Source organism: Saccostrea cucullata, unplaced genomic scaffold (genome assembly GCF_032062105.1).
Source record: "Saccostrea cucullata isolate Sc308-1 unplaced genomic scaffold, CSIRO_AGI_Scuc_v1 ctg1116, whole genome shotgun sequence".
In the NCBI taxonomy this organism is placed as follows: Eukaryota; Metazoa; Mollusca; class Bivalvia; order Ostreida; family Ostreidae; genus Saccostrea; species Saccostrea cuccullata.
The window spans coordinates 94,035-115,740 of NW_026925174.1; the positions used below are offsets into that span (position 1 = coordinate 94,035).

General features: G+C 34.6%; 1 protein-coding gene across 1 annotated transcript; it reads right to left on the reverse strand.

Annotated features, from left to right (window-relative positions):
* Positions 1 to 17,503: 17,503 nt before the first annotated feature.
* LOC134268231 (uncharacterized) lies at positions 17,504 to 21,569 on the reverse strand. The gene is made up of 3 exons (XM_062750421.1): positions 21,552 to 21,569; positions 18,110 to 18,208; positions 17,504 to 17,971 (listed from the first exon to the last, which is right to left on the reverse strand). Exons 1-3 carry the CDS (start codon positions 21,567 to 21,569, stop codon positions 17,504 to 17,506), a joined length of 585 nt encoding a protein of 194 aa, XP_062606405.1.
* Positions 21,570 to 21,706: the final 137 nt, after the last annotated feature.

Below are 21,706 nucleotides of genomic sequence, written 5' to 3' on the forward strand. Positions count from 1 at the left end.
AAATAGGCAGAACTCAACTGAAGTTTTACATCTAATGAAAACTAATAAAACATGAATTTATCTTTAAAAGTGCAATTGAAGTTTAATTAAACATCTTTATTTATTTATTATAAAATACTTTTGCAATAAGTAATATCAGATGCTTGCTGAAGTATTCAATTATTATTATTATTAAAAGCGATAAAATTACAAAATGTCTGTCCAGGACGAGTGATACACTTACCTTCTGAAACCCTCAAACTCAGTTTACGAACCCCGGTCGCAATAGCTTTGCCTCACTAGGCTAGGCTTTTAAGTCAAGCTACGCCCATGGTAACGACTTCAAGGATATGTCTATAATATTCAAGTCCATTTGCAAAAATCAACAAACATACATCACAGAATAATCTTTAATTTTAACTTGTACAAGATTTTTTGTTTCTCTCGGGACGAATATTGACTAGGCTGAAGCATATTAACAGTCCGATATTTTCGTAGAGTTCTATTACGGTACCTTATTCAAAGATTGGATTTCAATATATATTGTATACAAATTAGTCATCAGGGGATGCTTAATCTTCCATGGCACGTGATCGGACCTCCAAAGCCTGTAACCAATGGCCTGGGGCCATAAAACTTAGACGAGATCACTTTTGATCTCAGTTTCACTTTTCCACTATTAGTTCCTTTGGAAAAAGTGAGACTCAGATCAAAAGTGAGCTCTTCTAAGTTTTATGGCCCCCAGGCCTGATGCTTCGGAGGCCCGTGTTTGCTCTGCACCTATTTTGTATTGTTTTATGGACTTTGATATTGAATACTGTTCGTTATTTCCATATCCTTCTCATCATAATCAGCAAATTCAACATGAACAAGAGAACTGACATAGAACCTGTGCTTCTTCATCCTCAACACAAAAGCATTTTATCAATAATAAGGGTCTCTTTGAAGAAACAAGAGGCCCATGGGCCTTATAGGTCACCTGAGCATTATGCAACAACTTTCCAGTGATTTAATTTGATTCAAGTTTTAAGCCAGATGCTATGGCGTTCACAATTTTGAAAGAGGCACCATTGATCATCATAACAATACACTTAGCAGTTGCTTACTTTGTTTACTTAATACCCATAGGCAGGGTGGGGGAACAAAAAATGCATTTCAAGTAATCAGTAATATTCAGCAATAATCAGTTATGCCCCTATCACACATGAACCCCTGACTCTTAGGCCTAGATCCACACATTGCACAATTTTTGAAAAGGCACCCTTGCTTTTCAAAAATATTTGATTAATCTCAAACAATTCATCCAGTTTCAGTATATAAGTACATACCCCCCTATGGTACCCCTGACCCTGGGACCTTGAAATTTACAATTCTGGAAGATTATGGTCCTTGCTCATCATAACTACATAGGTAGTTCATCTGCTTAATACCCAAGAGCAGAGAAGAATTTTTTCAAAAATATAATGTATTTTCACTACCGTATAAGTGGAAATTTTAGCGGGACGCAAATTCAGCGATTTCTACCTAAAAACTGGTATTTTATTCTTAGCGAGAAGTAATTTTAGCGATTTTAAAACATTAACTAAAGAAACTTTTCCAAAAAATACGCATTAAATTTTTAGCGATATTCAATTTTAGCGATGTCAGCACCCTCGCTAATAATGCCAAAAATAAATCTTCGCTAAAATTTCTACTTATACGGTATATAATCAATAGAGCCCCACTCTATCACTAGAACCCCTGACCCTAGGGCCATAAAATCAAAATTTTGGAAGAGGTATTCTTGCTCATCATAACTATGAACTTTGTTTATTTAATTCCTAGGAGCAGAAAAGATTTTTTTTAAAGAATTCATGTATTTTCATTATATAATCAATAGAGCCCCGCCCTAACACCCGAACCCTGACCCTGGGGCCATAAAATTCACAATTTTGGTAGAGGCACTCTTGCACATCATAACTATGCTTTTAGTAAGTTTATTTAATACCAAGGAGCAGAGAAGATTTTCAATGAATTTATGTATTTTCACTATATAATCAATATAGCCCCGACCTAACACCAGAACCCTGACCCTGGGGCCATAAAATTCACAATTTTGGTAGAGGTACTCTTGCTCATCATAACTATGCACTTAGTTAGTTTATTTAATACCCAGGAGCAGAGAAGAAGATTTTCAATGAATTTATGTATTTTCACTATATAATCAATAGAGCCCCAGCCTAACACCAGAACCCCTGACCTTAGGGCCATAAAATTCACAATTTTGGTAGAGGCACTCTTGCTCATCATAACTATGCACTTGGTTAGTTTATTTAATACCCAGGAGCAAAGAAGAATATTTTTAAAGAATTCATAAATTTTCACTATATAATCTATTGAGCCCCGCCCTAACACCAAAACCCCGGACCCTGGGGCCATAAAACTCACAATTTTGGTAGAGGTACTCTTGCTCATCATAACTATGTGCTTAGTTAGTTTATTTAATACCCAGGAGCAGAGTAGAAGATTTTCAAAGAAATAATGCATTTTCACTATATACTTATTTAGCCCCGCCCTAGCAATAGAACCCCTGACCCCGGGGCCATGAATTTCACAATTTTGGTAGAGGACTCAATGCTGATTACAATCATGTAAACAGTTTGACTGCTTGATGTCCATGAGTAAAGAAGAAGATTTTTAAAGATTGCATTAATTCTAGTGGTTTTTGCCCCACCCCCAGGCCCCAGGGAGGGGGGGCAGGGACCATGAAATTCATATTTTTTGTTCCCCTTTACCCATAGATGCTTTGTGCCAAATTTGGTTGAAATTGGTTCAGTTGTTGCAGAGAAGAAGCTGAAAATGTTCAAATGTTAACGGACGACGCACGACGACGGACGAAAACAGATAGCAATAGGTCACCTGAGTTTACTCAGGTGACCTAAAAATAGAAATAACAGGTTTACTTGAACCTTAACAGTGATAGAAAAAAAATCATAAATAAGTGTTTAAACTAAATTTAATTGGAGTGGCAAATACATAATATAGAATTTACAATTTCACTCGTATTGAAAAAGTACTATTGTATTGAAAGGGTTTTTTGGTCAATTTAGAAATAAAAATTATATCTTGATTTTTTTAAATAATATTTCTTGATTCTAAAGAATTCAATAATCATCGGAATTTTTTCAACGATTTTTGAAATCGCTAGTAAATGCCTTATTTCTGTATAATCTTTCACAGTTTTGCGTTTTTAATAATAATTTTTTTTTTCCAAACCATTATCTGTGTGTGAAAATTTAATGTTTGCATGGATGATATATTTCTAAGAGGAATTCATGCCTCAAATGCAAATTGATTCCTCTATGATCATATGTACGATCAGTTATTATTTCTAAACATATATAATTAATATAAGCTTTTCTGAAAACCCATTAACATTGATTACATATTAATTGCCTAACAAGGAACAACTCAAACAGTTATAAATGGGGTTCTATAGGAATGTCTGTTTAATTTTTAGCTACATAATAGGTTTTTTTTAATTAGATTTTATTTTATTTTTTTTTTATTAACACTTTCACATGTACATATAAAATAATTTTCATCATTTGGTACACAATAACATCGGGTCAACACACAATATAGAGTTATGTTTATAGAATGTGAAAGGTGTTTTGAAAAAAAAAAAACAAAGAAAATAGGGGAGGGGTCAGCAAGAAAAAAAACCTTTCTTCTATTACAAATAATACAAGAAAAAATTAAAAATCACTCAAATAAACCATAGGATGTACATGTATATATAAGCTTGTATATGTTACTCTATTACTTACAATGTATCACAAATATTTTGCCAATGCCTTTCATATTCTTCATATTTACAATTCTTCATCAATAAAAATTTTTCAATCAAAATTCTATCTGTGATCCCATTAATACAGCTTCAGCATCTATTCTTGGAACATTCTTATATTTACTGGCAAAAATAAATTGTTTAACAATAAGTATTAAAAGGTTTTGAAATTTGTAAACATTCATATTTTCATATTTACCAAATAGTATTGCTTGTTTATCAAAACAACAATGAATATTAAACTTATTTAAAATCCATTCTTCAATAGTACACCAGAGTTCTTTTACATGAAAACAATCAACAAATAAATGATCAATTGTTTCTATGTCACTTCTACAGAAACTACATGCTGGAGAATCAATCAATTTTAGTCTAAAAAGATAATAATTAGTTGGGATGATTCTATGTAAGATTTGAAACTGTAGCCATTGAAGTTTAGATTCTTGAGTTATTTTATAAGGAAGTTCAAATATTTCAGCCCAGTCTGTCTCATCGAAGATAAATCTGTTTTCTCTCCATTTTTTAATTGAGTTAACTGGCTCTTTCTTTTTACTTATAAATATGTTATACATATCCTTACAACCTTTATCATGTTTATAAAATACAAAAATGGAATTTGGAAGATGTGGTCCAATCAACTTAGCATTTTTAATTTCATCACAGTTTATATTTTTCAGTCTATCTAACACTGCTATTCTAAGACCATTATAATCAACAAAATTTGTTTTCACTTTCAAGTTTATTAATGATTCGAGACTTATGAAACTATCCTCATTGTTAAAGAGGTCAGTAAGAAAAACAATGCCTTCATTAAAATATTTTTTCCAAAAAAAAGATTTATTATTAATTTTAATCCTTGGATTATTCCATATATGTTCAAAGAGCACATGCCTGTCATTTTCTTGATTTATTATAGATAGCCTTGCCCAGCTTGACAGAACTTCTTTCCAAAAAAACATTATTTAATCTTGTTGAGCGATTCAGAATATAATCAGAACCCCTTATCCAGAGATTGTTTATATCTACTTTTAGTTCAGCTTCAAATAATTTTACCCAGTTTGCTTGTGAGTGAATAAGTCTTCTAATCCAACTTGATTTAAGGGCAGAAATGAATTCTATATAATCAATCATTTTTAGACCTCCATATTTATAGTCCTGGATTATAACATTTTTCTTTACCTTATGAATTTTGCTACCCCATACAAAATAATACATTTCAGTCTCAAACATCTTCAAAAAGTCTGACTTAGGGTTTGGTAAAGTAAGAATTAAATGTTTTAATTTAGGTAATATTAAAGTTTTAATTACTGTTAACCTTCCAATTGGGGTAAGTTTCCTTAAACTCCGCTTACGTAACAAAGTTTTGATTTCATTTAGCTTTATGGAATAATTAAGATCAAGTATTTCATCCAAGTTTACTGAAAATTTTATTCCTAGAAGATCAAATATTGAATTTTCCCAGTCAAGCTTCCACCTTGAGTGATGAAATACATCCCTTGAAATTTTTTTACTTCCAATCCATATCATTTTAGTTTTTAAGAAATTTATCTTTGAGCCTGATATGTTAGCAAAATAATCTAATTCTCGGAGAATACCATCCATAGATCTTGGTGAACCATCTGAGATAAGAGAAGTATCATCAGCATATTGAGAGAGTTTGTACTCTTCACCCTCAATTGTTATACCTTTTATATCTTGATTATTACGAATTAAGATTCCAAGAATTTCAGCATATAGCAAAAAGAGATAAGGTGAGATCGGATCAACTTGTCTGCATCCTCTTTGGGGGAAAAGATAGTCTGAAGTAAATCCATTTTGTATAACACATGATTTAATACCATTATGGAAGGTTCTAATCCAATTTTTAAAAGAGGGTCCAAAATTAAAAAAGTCAAGGGTTTGATATATAAAATTCCATGAGATTGTATCAAAAGCCTTTTCAAAGTCAATTAACATCAATAGGCCAGGTATTTGATTATATTCTGTATAATGCATTATATCATATATCAGTCTGATATTCTCTCCAATAAATCTACCTTTTATAAATCCAGTTTGGTCTCTAGTATCAATTTGCCCAATTTAATTTTCATTCGTTCCGCAATGCATCCTGATGCTATTTTATAAACAACATTTAAAAGACTAATGGGTCGCCAGTTTTTCAGAAATTGTTTTGGCCTTCCTGTTTTTGGGATACAAGTAATGATTCCTAATTTATTTGAGTCTGAGAATTGAAGTTTTTCATTTGAATTATTTATTGATCTTGTAATAAAAAAGCCAATATCTTTCTAGAAAAATTTAAAAAATTCACATGTAAATCCATCCGGTCCTGGACTTTTGTCATTTTTCATTTGTTTTAAGAAGTTTAAAACTTCAAAGTTTGTTACAGGACCTTCCAGACTGTTTGATTCTTCTCTACTTAATTTGGGAATATCATAATCTTTAAGTCTTTCATGAATATTTTCAGTATCTACATTTTCCCTTTTCTTATATAAGTTTTCATAGAAAGCTTTCGTTTCATTTAATATCTCACTTTTGGAAGAAACAATTGATCCATTGTCCTTTTCTATTTTAGGTATTTGCTTGCTTACATAGTTTCTTGATTCTAAACTTACAAAATATTTTGAAGGTTTTTCTCCCTCCTCAATCCATTTGACCTTATGCATTGACCTTTAAATTTTATGTTCTTTATTTCTTCTACTTCTCTTTTCTTCTCTTCAAGTTCATTAATTAACTGATCTGTTAAATTCTGCTCTAATTCTAATATTTCTCTCTCTAACTGTTGTTCTCTTTCGAAATTTTTCTTTTTTTATATGTTGAAAATGAAATTGAGTTTCCTCTTATTTCCATTAACAAAATATCAAGAAAGAGTTGGTCACTAATGGTGAGTTGAATAGTATCATTCTCGATGCAACTTATTTTTTCCATATTATATACTGGGCAAAAATATTGGATTTTAACATCCTTAATCTTACATTTTATTTGTTCAACAATATTCTTTTTCGTGCAACAGGGAATTATTGAATTTCAAGAAACCCTTTCCCTTTTTAAATTCATTTAATTTACAATGTAATAGAACTGGTGAATGATCAGAACAATAACTATTTTCAAACTTGACACAAGGATTCATAGCTAGCATGGATTCTGATATCAGGAAAAAGTCAAGTCTAGCTTGTTTGAGTGGATTTTTTCGTCTCCAGGTAAACCTTTTTAAAACTGGATTATCTTCACAAAATACGTCCTTAAGGTTTAAAACATCCATGAGCTTTATTACTTCAGGTCTTGATTTTGGATTGTTAAAATTTTTGTAATTCAAAAACTAAAATAAAATCACCACCTATAACAATTTTATGAGAGGAATGAATCTCCTCTATTTTATGTTCTAAACTTATGTAAAAATTAGGTGTGTCAGAGTTTGGACCATATATATTTATTAGTAAAAAAGAGATATCCTCAATAAAGACATCCAAAATTAGAAAATTACCATCAGTAGCGACTCCCCTTGAATTGGACTTTAATGAACTAAAAAATGCTTTATATCCCCACTGTGCTCTTATCATATTTTTATCTTTTTCTACAAAATGGGTATCTTGTAAAAAGTAAATATTGTAATTCTTAGCTTTTAAGTTCTTCAGCACATCTCTTCTTTTATGAATGTTACCAAGGCCTTGACAATTTACTGAGAGTATTTTTAGACGGTTATCATTATTATAATCCATAAAATTCTAAAAAAAAAAAAAAAAATGATGAAAACATTGCTGACTCCCTGATAGACAGAAACAGAAGAAAAAACAAAAAACAAAAAAGTTGTATAAACAAAAACGTGTGGGTTGCCTGAGAATACATGCCTTGTTGATTTTGAGAGTAGAAAGTTTATACCAAAGACAGATTATAATTAATATTTCTTAAGAGTTAACAATAAACATCTCTTAAAAGAATGAGAATGGGTTTAGAGGTGTAGGAAATACTATATACATGGTCTATTCTATTTGTAGAAAATATATGAATCTACCTAACAGGTTGTGAATTAAAATTTATTAATATATATTTTATTCTCTTATTAGGGAAACCACTACATGTGTAATGTAATTGTTGTAATGACATTTATTACATAAACAATGCAGTTAACAAATACACAAATATACAGAGATAACGAGCGCACACAGCAGCAAGTTATTATATATGTGAGGCGCACACAGCAGCCCCTGACCGCACACAGCAGGTCGAAATAGTTCACAAAAGTTACCAGCGGTTTCTTACACAGAATGGCGTCTTCTTCTACTGGCTACACACGAAAGCGTGACGTCATACGCACACATACACAAAAGGGGTACAACACGGGAATATATGTAGGGGCTCGGCACAGGATACATACAACGAATTGTACTACATTCCCCCCTGTTCCAAAGAAATGATCCTATCCTGGACCTGAAATAAAAACAAATAATGCGGCAGGTCGCTGCATTCCAAGAAATATGCAATACACAATTGACATAAAAAAACATGAATTAAATTCGATAAAGGCTCTTTAAGCTATGGGTGCCAGGACACCAAACACTATTGTCTTCTTCAGTTCTGCAATTTTCTCAGCAACCATAAAAAGGGACCATGGGGTGTTGACATCCATGTAAGAAGTCGTTGGCAAGTATGGAGCATCTGGCTCGAGTAAAATTCTGTATGACCTTGAGGCTGGGCTACTCAGAAGTAAGACATGTGATGTAGGAGGTGGTTCTAGCCACTGGAACAATACTGACAAGTCTGTTTCTTCATGTTGTAGTTTTGATACCTCTTCCTTTGTTCTTGTTTCTGTCCAATTTACTTCACAGGAAAGATCATCTGTTAGCACATCAGTGTTGTACTCTACTCTCAACACTTCTGCAGTTTGTCCTGGCTCAGGGTGAATGACCTTGATAGCTAGCGGTACTACGTTATCTACATCCTCTGAGAATCTCTCCCACTGTTGACAGGCTCTGGTACAGTAGTTGCAACCTCCACAAGGCAGGGATTCCAAGTTGGAACCTGCATTATAACAATCGCAAGCCTCCAATCTATCAGGAATACGTGATAAGCCATCTGCATTGGAATGCTTGTTCCCATTACGATGAACAATTTGCATATCCAACTGTGAGAGTTCCTCTATCCAGCGAGATAACTGCCCCTCGATGTGTTGAAATCTAAACAACCAAACTAAACTGTTATGGTCAGTTCGTATCGTGAAGCGTTGCCCCAAAAGATAATGACGAAAATGACGACAGAACTTCACAACTGCCAGTAACTCCTTGCGTGTTGTGCAATATTTTCGTTGTACTGGTAACAGAACATGGCTGGCATAGGCTATGGTCCGTTCCTTCCCATCTTGCAACTGTATAAGTTCCGCTCCTATCGTTGAGTCAGATACATCAGTGTCTAAAATAAAGTCATCAGTAGGAGTTGGGTAAGCGAGACAGGGTGCTGAGGATAGTGCCGTTTTCAAGTGTTCAAATGCCTCTTGGTGCTCAGTAGTCCAGTGAAATTGCTTCGCCTTTGAACCTGTTAGCTCATACAGACACTTTGAAATCCCAGCATATCCTTGTACATGTTCTCGATGATAATTAGCATAGCCAAGGAAAGATTTAACTTCTTTCTTATCTGTAGGGACAGGCCAGGACCGTACAGCATCCAATTTGGCTGGGGAAATCCTTACACCTTCTCGAGTAATTCGCTTCCCTAAGAACTCACATTCAGTCTGGAATAAGAAGCACTTTCTTGGCTTGAGTTTCAAGTTATATCTGCTAAACCTCTCTAGGACTACATCGAGATTGTTCAAATGTTCTTCAAAGGACTTGCCGAGAACATTAACATCATCTAGGTACGCAATGACATCCTTCCATGTAAGGCCACGCAACACAAGCTGTATAACTCGCTGGAAGGTGGCGGGAGCATTGCACAGTCCGAACCCCATTTGAACATGCTCAAACAGCCCAAATCTAGTGATGAATGCTGTCTTTTTCCGATCTGCTGGATCAATTTCTACTTGATAGTACCCTGACTCCATATCTAATGTGCTAAAGTAGATCAAGCCGGACAATGTTGAGAGACAATCTTCTATGTTAGGAAGGGGGTAAGAGTCCTTGACTGTCTTTTGGTTTAACTGGCGATAATCGATGCACCATCTGACCGATCCATCCTTCTTACAAACTAACACAGGAGCAGATGACCATTCAGAAGTCGAAGGCTGTATAACTTTGGCATCTAACATCTTTTGTAAGTGTGTCTCTTCTTCTCCTTCAAATCCAAAGGGAGTTCTACGCATTTTTTGTCGCACTGGGGAAGAAGATCCAGTATTAATCTGATGTTTAATCTCTGAAAAACATCCCAAATCCAAGTCATGTTTTGCAAATACTTCACTATACTTATTCAGCAGTGCCTTGACTTTGTTAGTCTCATCAGCATTCAGGTTCTTGCAAGTTCTAACAAACAATTCACGCAAGTGCTCAGGCAGATCCAGTTCTTCTGCTGGGGCTGGTTGGTTAACTGGTTGAGCACATTTTATGTAACATTGTTCTACACCTCGTAATTCCTCGCTGAAGTCTATTGCATTGCCTATGTGCTTCCCAGCCTTTATAACAATTGTACCATTTGTCGGGTTCATAATGTTGACTCTAGCTAATTTTCCGGAATCAACTATGGTTGCTGCCATGACAAACTTTCTATTGGTCTTCAAAGGTTCAAGGACTAAATGCCAGTCATCATTAATGTTGGGTCCATCAATAACAACATTTGTACAGGAAACTGTATTTGGAGGGATGACTGTCCTTCCTTGCATGAAAACTTTCCTTATGTCAACATCTGTGCCACTTTCAGTCCTCTTGACTATCCCAGTAATGGTATTGTTGCTTATTTGCAATGTTTTATCCTTCAAGTCTACAATGCATTTGTATTTTACTAAGAAATCCAAACCAAGTAAAATACTCTCAGTTATGTCTGCTGCATAAAGATCTGCAAGGTAGGTTTTACCTATGCAAATTGGTACATTTTTAATTATATACCCAGGTATCCTTTCATCAGGTACCACACCCCTTAGGTATATGAACTGCTTGTCGTCAATCATCAGTCCCAATTCTCTCGCGAGTTGAAGATTCATCACAGATACTTGAGCAGCAGTATCTATTACAGCAGAGACTTTCTTTCAATGTATATGGATAGGGATCACCAGGCTAGCTACATTTACTTGTTTTACTAATATTTCCTTAACATCCCTGTCAGTAGATGAATTCAGTTCATGACCGAGCTCATCCAATGACAAGAGTGATACATCTGGTGTTTCCTCCATCTCTTCATGACATGTTTCATAATTTTCATCCAGACTTTCATTCATCGGTAATGTCTGGCCATCATCTATTGGCTGGACTGAGTGTTGGCCGATCCGCCCAGTCCTCTGAAGTTTAAATCCTTTTTATCTGGGCTAGGGCTCCTCCCCTTGTCTCTAGCCTGAGGGCAATCCCTTTGCAAATGACCATAACCCTTACAGAGGTAACAGCGACGGCGTTGTGGACTTGATGGGGGTGTCGGTGACCTTGACCTTGGCTGGTCCTTCCGTTCCATAAGTCCTATGAGCTTGGAGATCAGGCTTTCAAGTTTTTCTGAGGAGTCTCGTCTTGAGTCATGAAGAGTGCGAATACATGCCTCGTCTGTAGCTGGCTCAACACAGTCATCTTGGAAACTTACACGACGAGTACTGTAATTAGCTCGTGAACCGAACAGTGCCTTGCGATTATTTACAGCTGCTTTGACATACTTCAAGGCCTTCTAAATACTCTTTGGGTTCTTTTCCATAGCAAGGTGAGCAGCTTCCTTATCCTTGCATCCCCTTAGGAAAGCTTCAACCGCCATTTGATCAACAGTGCTGTCGTTTGCTTCTGGAAGTCCATCCATGGTTAGAAAATGGACTCTTTGAGAAAACTCCTCAAAAGTTTCATCTTCCTTCTGTCGTACAAATTGTAACTGTCGTCTCGCAGATATGGGTGCCTCCTTAGTACTGAATCGCCTTGACATCTTCTTTAAGAGATCCTGATAGCTACAATGTGTAAGTTCACATGCAAAATCTAACGCCTTATCCTGCAGACAGTCAAGTAGCCTTCCCTTTGCTTTTCGCTCACTCCAATTATATTGTTTCACTTGTCTTTGGAACTGGAAGATAAAAGAGTCCCAGTTCTTGTCGCGACGAAAGGTAGGCATCTTAGGTCTTGATGGGCTCCTCCGGGATTTACCATGCCGAGTTTTCCTTCTGGATAAGTTAAGCGAGTCATCAGACTCACTGGAATTTTCCAAGTCTGATGAGCCAGAGCTACTTTCTCCTCTATATCTAGTAGCCTGTGTATGTATGTCTCTTTTTTGGTTGTCTCAGGTCGGCCCTGGAAAACCTATCTCCAAGAGTAGATCGCTGATGGTCAAAATCCAGTTGCATATTTGCACCGCCCACACTACACGGGGTAGAAGATTGAAAGGATGGTCCTCCAGAGGAAGGAAATGCAGTAAATGACTGCATTGATCCTAACCCAAATGGTGAATGAGACCTAATACCAGTCATCATGTGTCCTCCTTCCAAGGTGCGTTGTCCAGGTTCTGCCCTCAAAGAGGTCAGATGCGGTGTCATGGGTTCATGCTTAATTCCTGCCCTGTCCAAAGGTGTCTGTGGATAACCCAGTGGCAAGTTTGGTATGTTTACTGGTCTTTGTCTATCTAGCTCTTTTTGAAGTTAAAAAATTTGAGTCTCTTTTTCCTTTAGGGCCAAGTCTTTACTATGAAGCTCCTCTGCCTGTATTTGCATTCTGCCCTGCTGTATATTTAACCTGTGATGCAGATCCTCCTTTTCAAAATAACAGGCTTCTACGCAAGTGAGTTAGCTACATGTGGAGGTTTCTATGCAAAATATCTAATTAAATTCCATAATTGCTCTACCTAACGCACAGAAAATGTTAAGACTTGTTTTATAATACATTCTTGGTACCCACGACATGCAATAGCCAGTACAAATTATGATGTCATATTATGACGTCATCAACCTCTACTACACAAGTTTATAAGAAACATCAACAAAATCGCTTCGGCGCAAGGGCATACCTTACTTTGTTTTACAATAACAAGGTAGAAAAAGACGCGGGATATTCCAAGGATTTAAGATATTGCTGCACAAATGTCGGCATTGTAATTGTTTCGTTACTATTCGTGTAGTTTTAAATTTAAACAGGGTAAAAATTGACAGTCCAGTGTAAGTTTCCTAAATTTTTTATCGATGAAGAAAGTTCATAGGATTTGTGCAGCAATTTTATTAATGTTAACAATATTCTACTGAATATTATACATTGTTTATTTTAAATTAGATAGGATATGCCCTTGCGCCGACATGATTTTGTTGATGTGATTTATTACCTTGAATAAGAGAGAACAATGACGTCATGATATGACGTCACAATGTGCACTTGCTTTAATAAACTGTGGGTACTTAGTATGTATAAGAAAATCAATTTGAACTTTCTCTGTACATAAAATATACAACTTATGAATTTTTATTAGCTCATTTGCATAGAAATATTCATATTTAGCCTTAACTCACTTGCGTAATTTCTGGTTGGTATGTCTTAGTTCGCGACTAAGATTTTCATTACCTGCAGCTTTACTTGGTCGTCCGTTATTGTCGTCTAATTCAATGCGGCCTTCATTGATCCACTGCTGCCATACTTCTTCCTTGATTGTTGAGGCATAAGCCAGCAGTTGAATGGAAATAGGAAAATTCAGCATATCTCGTAATTGGATGATAGCTTGAGCTCTTTTTTCTCCAATGTTCTCTAAAGTTTGGAGCTCTTCCTCAGTGGCGGTTTGAATATTTACACGCATGTTCAATGTTTGTGATATTTATTGAAAAACAGCAGTACAAACTTTTAATGTTAGACAATAGATAGAAAGAAAGAAAGTAGAAAGATTTAGCAATTTAATTATGGCAAATAACCATACACAAATTGCTAGGGAGCAATTGGTAAGGTAAACAGTATTTGCTGTTTGATGAAATCAAAAATTAACACAGGTGTTAGTTATATGCAAAGCAATTTGAATGAACCTTTATTTTATTCCTTTCTAAAAAAAAAAAAAAAAAATTAGCAATTGTACTGCAATGCGCGTCCACCCTAAGGAATGGGGGGGGGGGGGGGTATTAAACTTTTTTGTGTGTGTATACTTTTTTTTATTACAATTTTTTTATTTATATGGAAAAAGGTCTTAAAATGGAACAGCTATTAACCCTGGTGTATTTGAATGACAAGTATGCGATTACCTACTTAAACAGGTCCAGGCAAATCACTATATATAGCTATATACCTATTTTTAGCTATATAGGTATTTAAACCTATCATAAATAGCTATATCGACATATTTCGGTTGGATGTACAACTTAAAAATAGATTTACTCTTGAATAAAAAAATAGTCGCAGCTTAATACTACTCAGCTGTTCATAGTTTGGAACATTACTCACATACGTCATAATTATGTTATATAAAAGAGCCGCGTTTGTTCGCAATTATCAAAAGAAAAGAGAAAGGAAGAATAAAGAAGACGACTTACTTGCCTTTGTAGAGGTAAAATGACTTATTTTCTTGTTTTCATAAAGAAATTACAATGTGAACTTCCTATACAATCCTGCTACTTCCATTTTTTCGTGCAGCGGAAATGATCACTGCGCAGTAGTTGCAGAGTAAAGGCGATAACGCTATATGTAATTAAATGTAAAGTTAGTAAAACCTGCATATGTGGAATTAAGAAATGAAATTAAGTATATATGAAATTGTTATTCATGAAAACAGGCGTAATTAAAGATATATTGACATATTATACCTCTTGTTTAAATTTTGAAAGGATAAAGGACATGGGAAAATGAACCCCCCCCCCCTTTACTACATTTTTAAAAATATGAATACTAAATGCAAACCGTTATATTTTTCGGTTTTAAATTTAATTATAATAGGACTGCAGTGTTCTAATTAAATAATAAAATTAATCCGCCTTACTGCTTCTGAAGATAGTAAGAGACCCATGGGCCTTTTTGCTCACCGTTTGCAGAATATGAAAGCCTATTTTTTTTTACAGGTATGCCTGTATGCAGCTGTAAATCGCACAGCGATAATAGCGCTGCTGTATACAAGATTTCCAGTAAAAAATATAAAAAATGTGTGATACAGGCACTTATAGAAAATAAAGTGTTATCAGATAAATCAACATATCTTTGTACAACATGTGCAAGTGAGTGCTTGAAAACTATAACTGACGAGCCAGTAGTTAAGGCAGTAGAAGAAGTTGTAAAACTTATTGAAGAGAAAAAATTATCCGCCAGGGACAAAAAAAGACTTTTGCGTGCTTTATTACAAGATGAGAAGATGTCCATTGAAGATGATTCTAAACATCTATCTTCCAAATACAAAGATACACAATATTTATCTTCATGAGACACAAAAAAATGGTTATTAGACAGAAACCATATGGTTATACAGTTTCTCTCTGTCATATCGGAAAGAAAAATCCAAGACTTGACTGAAAAACAGACAGCAGCCTTCATTTTTGCTGTAGAGCAAATATATTCACTTGTTACCTCAAACCTAATTTTACCTCTTACATTTAGTAAGAATTTACTATCTTACTACTTCTCAGGAAGTAGATCCATCTGCACTATGAATTCTATAGCAAGTCCTGGTGGTAGTTACCAGTCCATAGTGTCATGGATAGCCCAGCAGGGAGGGGATCCAATAACCATTAGTGGTGTTGAGGACGTTCTCACATTTTTTGATAACAATCAGATTCTGACAAGGAGATGGCGGGTTAATTATGACAATAAAACTATTTTATCTGCAATTACGACCATCGTTCATTTATTTCCACACAATCTTTCCTACTTGCAACAAAACCCCCATCTCTCACCAAGACAATGGCTGTATCCAAAGAACCTATCTTCACAAATTAGCGATTTTTCCAAGTATCTAGATAAGTTCGGAAATATATTCCGGGAATTACGATTGCAATTTGTGGAGTCAAGATTGGAGAAGGTGTACAAGAGCCACACTGATGGACTGACAGGACCAACAGACACCATCGAGGAAGGCGTCAGAGGCAGGAAGCGAAAGAGGGAGGAAGAATTACCAAATACTACTTCAAGAGTACAAGAGGACCCTTATAGCTTCGTAGAGCACAATCACCCAGGTAAGCAAAAAAATAATAATCGTTGAAATACTACTTTATGGCACAGATATTTTTACAAACATCTTATGAAGATTACCAAGATAACTTTATAAAATATATCCAGGAAAGCCAACAATTATCATGGGCAATCCTGTTGCCAAAAACCCATGCTCTTACGAAGCTGTTAAGGAAGTGCTTGCAGCGATAAAGGCAGAGACCACCGGAGAGACCAGGAAATGGACCATAGTTGGTTGTGATGGCCTGCCTTACCTAATTGGGAACAAAGTTATAGAACAAGAGCAAGATCTGCAAGACATCCTCCTCGTTCCAGGACTTGGTCATTTTGAAATAAACATGACGAAAGGTATTTTTAAAATCATACAATACAAAATTATTTTGAATATATAATATGATACATAAATAATATTTTAAAATATTGCAGCCATCATAAAATTAGTATGGGAGATATTTGGGGAAGATTTGGCCAAGATGCTGGGTTACCGCACAGCCAAAGCTTTGAACGCATGCCATGATGCCAGCGACCACCACAAAGCTTTCCAGTTCGTGGAAATACTTTATACAAAGCTTTCCAGTTCGTGGAAATACTTTATACAAAGCTTTCCAGTTCGTGGAAATACTCCTTTATATCCTTCCTTTATGGCACAGGTATTTGTACAAACATGTTATAAATTACCAAGATAAATTTATAGAATAAATTATAATATACTTTTATAAAATGCATATGCTTTCATGTAAGCATCAAATTTTTTGTTGTAATTTAGGAGATGAATTACTTATTCCCTATGTTAGGGATTGCATTTCATCGGGCGATTCCCCATCAGCATTAGGATACTTCCGATGGTGCTCCTCAGTCAAAGACTGTAATTACAGGTAATATTAATGTTTTTGCTTTATGCCATTACATTTTTTTTTTATGAAAAAACTTATTTAGATATCAAAATTAATCTTATTTGCAGATTTGTCCAAGAAATTGTTTTCACGTACATTCTTGCCCTGTACATGTTTCGAGTGGGTGTACGTAGAAACAAAAGTCAAGTTATGATGGCGGGAAGAATAAAGTTTGCTCCTTTATTTTTTGGCCTTAATAAGTTCAACTACCAACAGATAGAAGTCCTTGACTCCATCATGAGATTAAGCGCCCCATCTGAAGTTCTCCATTTCATAAATGAGAACGAATCTATAACTCGTACCTTAACTTCGCAACATAAAACACAGATTATAAATAAAGAAATGAAAGATGAAGGTATTTTAAACAAAAAATCATTGTAGAATCAGGGCATCACAGTAAGGGAGAAGGTGGGGACTTCATTTTGGAGTCCAAAAACAAAGAGACAAAAAGATGGTTACCACCTGGTGCACCAAAATTTATACATTGGAACCAGGCATGCAGGAATCTTGATAAACTAGAGAAGGTGAATTATTTACAATTGATAATTTATTTCATACTAATATATTAAATTTCACATATGTGATGGTCATTTGAACACAACTTTCTTAAGTTCTGCCTTATTTTTGAATGTAAATCCTAAACACCTGTCGTGCACCCAGTACTGGCACTTTTTTGACTTGTGGTCGCAACCGACCCAGTAGCCCTTCTCCTCTTCCGACAAGCAAACGTTGCACTGTTTTTCTAGACCAGCGTTAAAGGAAGCAGTCTGCGTGCTCTTGTTCTTTTTGGTGGATGATGAAGTTTCAGTTGTAGTTGATGATCTTCTTCTTTTGTTAGTCGGAGGAGGTGATGAAAAGGAAGTAGAAGGTTGTGGGGAGGGGTAAGTGACATGCTGAATTTCAGAGTCTGTATCAGAGGAATTGACAGAGGGGGGTGCAGGTGAAGAGTGAGAAGGTGTGGGTTGAGAAATAGTCCTTTGAGAAGAAGTAGTGGAAGAGGTAGCAGTAGAAGAGGAAGTAGAAGAAGAAGATGATGAAGTTGTTAGATTTGACAGCTGTAAAATAATTAAGAAAATAATAAAAACTAATATATGCATGATTTATGAAATACACATATATGTTTATATTGCTAATATTTAATATTTTTTCCCACATTACATTAACAATTTATGCATGTTTTTTTTTTATTATACCTCTTCAAAATGTGGGGTGCACCAATGAATGGTTTTTCCACTTGTGGGTTTAACAACCACAAGGACGTCTGCCTTTGTGGTTGTATGAAGTTCCTTTGCCTATAAGATAAGTAAAATTAAATATATACTGAAGAAATAAATAAATTTAGCAATTTTTTATTTATTATTTTATTCTACTATTCACATAAATTTAGCTAATTTTTAAAATTATTTTATTGAAAGATTCGTGAAAACATATACACCGTCTTCGGTGTGCATGAAGAGAAAACGGATACAATCTATCACACCAATCTGGAATTGGAAATCAAAAGCTGGAGGATAGAGCTCAGGGACTCAGAATATTTGACCACACCATTTCAGCAGAGACATCCCTGTAGCATTTCAGGAAAAAAATTAGATGACGACATCGTTAATTTCTCCTCCAAGTGTAAATCAAATTTAATCGATTTCGTAAAATGCTGTGCAGAGAGTAATACCGTATGCCAACAGAAATGTCTGGCTCCTATATTTATAACACCTGAGGACAGACAGTCTTACAACTGTATCATGAGTAAGACGAAGCAGGAAATAAGTAAAATTATAGATACTGAGTTGCACAGACTGAAAGAAATTGATTGTGACATAGGTAATTGAATTTTTCTATAAAGTATTATTTTAAGTTTCATTATTTATTTATTTTTAATTTATGTTTTAAATCATTCTTATCATTTTCTTACATTTATATATCTTTTATATAAGGAGAAGAAAAAAAATGGAGAATGGATAAAAATAAAGAATGAGAAGAAGGCCATTTTAATAAAATTCTATAAAAACTTGATACAGTTGAGAGAAGAAATGGATGAAGGGGAAGCAGGTATAATTTTTTCTCATTTTTATTACATAGACTTCATAGTTATTTTATTGCTAAATTATATATTTGATACAATTTATACACTAACCTTCTTAAATAAGGTGTTTTTTCTTTGGTAGAGAGACTGCGCCCTCTTGTGGCCGTCTTCCATATAGATATTGCCAGTCTCCCCATTCTTAGGTCTTCCTTTTTTCGGTTGCCCTTTCTTGTTTCCTCCATAATTACATGCATTTTTTTAAATTGATGCAGTTTACTGTCCTATTAAAGATGTAAATATTATAATAAGTATTCTACAACACCCCCCCCCCCCTCTTTTCGCCAATCCACACGTTCATATTAACTTTATCACCTGAAAATAATCACCACTCTACATTTTTATACTCTTAATTTCATAATAAATACATTCTAAAACTTTATATGGACCACAGTATAGTTTTATTTTATCATATACTATTGTAATGTAAAACTGTACTTTTAACACTCTCTATGCTTCCATAGAAATTGAACTGGAAGATGCGGATTCGCCCTCCTCCGGCTCAATTATTTAGTTTCAATGTGTCATTTCCGGTGCAGACATTCTTCAAAAGAGCATCGAAGCAGTCGGTGAGTTTTTAGGCCAAAAAAAAAATACCTGTGTTTCCGGTTACCCGACCGACCCTAATTTTACGCGCCGACCCTAGCACTTTTTATTGCAAATCCGGATAACGTACCGTAATTTGTTCTAAAACTACAGTCTTCAAAACGCGCGCAGTTAAAAATGCACTTGTAACAGATAAATAAAAACGTCTTTTCAAGCATTTTAAGATTATACATGCATAGATAATAGCTCTTTTCCCCTTAGATCGTTCCCTCCTTTACCCTTTAATGACGACTTTTGACACTTAGCATCCAACCCTTAATGAGACTTTTGACCGAATCGATGTTGACACGTGTGTATATTTTCATTGTTGATTTGACTTGAAATTACCGCTTGTTTTTAAATTATCAGAGCACAGGTGGCCACCTACAGGTTAACAATAGATGACTGCATCATACTGCAGTTGGAAATCACATGATTTACTTATTTAAAAAACATAAGAATCTCGGAAAGTCCCACCAAAATTCAAAATGGCGGACTGTTACTTACGATGGTTTTTGAGCATATAATTCAGTCAATACGCAATATTTTCTCATCCAGTAAAGCATTACATGAAATTCAAGCTATCAACTTCATTTTCCTTGAAATGTTTGATAATTATAATGATCTACACGTGTAATATACTTCAATATAAGATACGAAAATTTTGTGAAGTTCGGAACCGCGCAGTGCCGATTTCGTTTCCTGTTTCTCAGAAATTCAGAAGATATCTTCCATTTTACGCATAGTTATGAATGTAAAGGTGTAGAAAATACAGTGGACCCTCATTTATCCGGACGCTTTGGTTCCCAGTCAATTTGTCCGGATATGTGAAGCATCCGGATATCTGAAACACCAGTTAAACAAGACAGAATAACATTTTAAAATTTCGTTCCGGCGAAAAATCGTCCGGATACTGAAGCATCCGGATATCTGGCGTCCGGATATCTGAAGGTCCACTGTAATTATTTAAATAGAATTTGATCATTAAAATATTCAAAAACGTTTAGAAATCAAGCTTTATCACACAAGATTGAAAATTTGTTGGCGAGATTGACATTGTAGTATCAGTACAATTATTGATTTCTGAGGAATCAAACTTATAAAATGGATAATAAATTAATAATTAATTATAACATCACACATAAATTTCATAGTTTTTAAAGACAATTTTGGCATATTTGTTTAAAATATCTATTTTGCGATTTACACCTGCTTTCACCTGAATTATTTATTTATAGAAAATTACAATAAAAATTCTGTAAATAGGATGAGAAAAATTCAATTTATTACAAATCCAATGATATATAATACAAAGCATAAAAGAATTGTTTGACCCCTATTAGCATGATTAGTTCAGTTTTAAAATGCACTCCAATTCATTTAAAACGCTCTATGGGGCAGCCACTAGGCAAACACTCCAGGAATATGGCTAGTGTGTCAAATTGCATCACTTATTTTATATGTGCATCACTCAACTCCAAGTCCACCAGATGTTGTCATTAGCTTTAAGCTCAAGAAATGTCCACACTCATACAAAATTACTGCAATAATATATATAACTTTCTTTGGCACTGGACTGTGGGAAATTTATTTGGAGATGGTCATAATTTTGAAGCTAACAACGGTGGTTTTACTCTGACATTATTGGAAAGAAATGGATATTTACTATGTCTTTACATGTAATGATAATGAGGTCGAGGTAGAAGTAGGCCTGAAAAACTATTTTGAATTCTTTATTTTACTTTTTTGTTAAATGTGACAAATTTTCAATATTAAATTGTGATTAAAATTCAAATGTCTTTTTCTGTAAATCAATTTCTTGCAATTGGTTCTGCTACCTACCTCTAGAAAACAAAATACTACTTGTTTATATTTAATATCATATACATTATACCTAAAAAAACAGTCAAATATAATGTTCAGTTAAAATAAAAAGTAAAAGTAAAAAAAAAAGTAATTGCCTACCTACCTACCCTAATTTTCAGGGACATGTTACCGGAAACACACATATTTTTTTTTTGGCCTTAGCATGTTCATTCATTGTTTTTAATACATATGTCTTAAAATTGTACCCTACTCGATGATTATTTCACTCACATCAATATTTTAACGACCTATATTATCTAAA

Bases quoted from the DNA above. Each gene is read 5' to 3' on its own strand.
- LOC134268231 (XM_062750421.1), bottom strand. The intron at 17,972-18,109 runs GTATAATAAAAA...ATTATTTTACAG, and splicing joins GCACCCCACATTTTGAAGAG to CTGTCAAATCTAACAACTTC.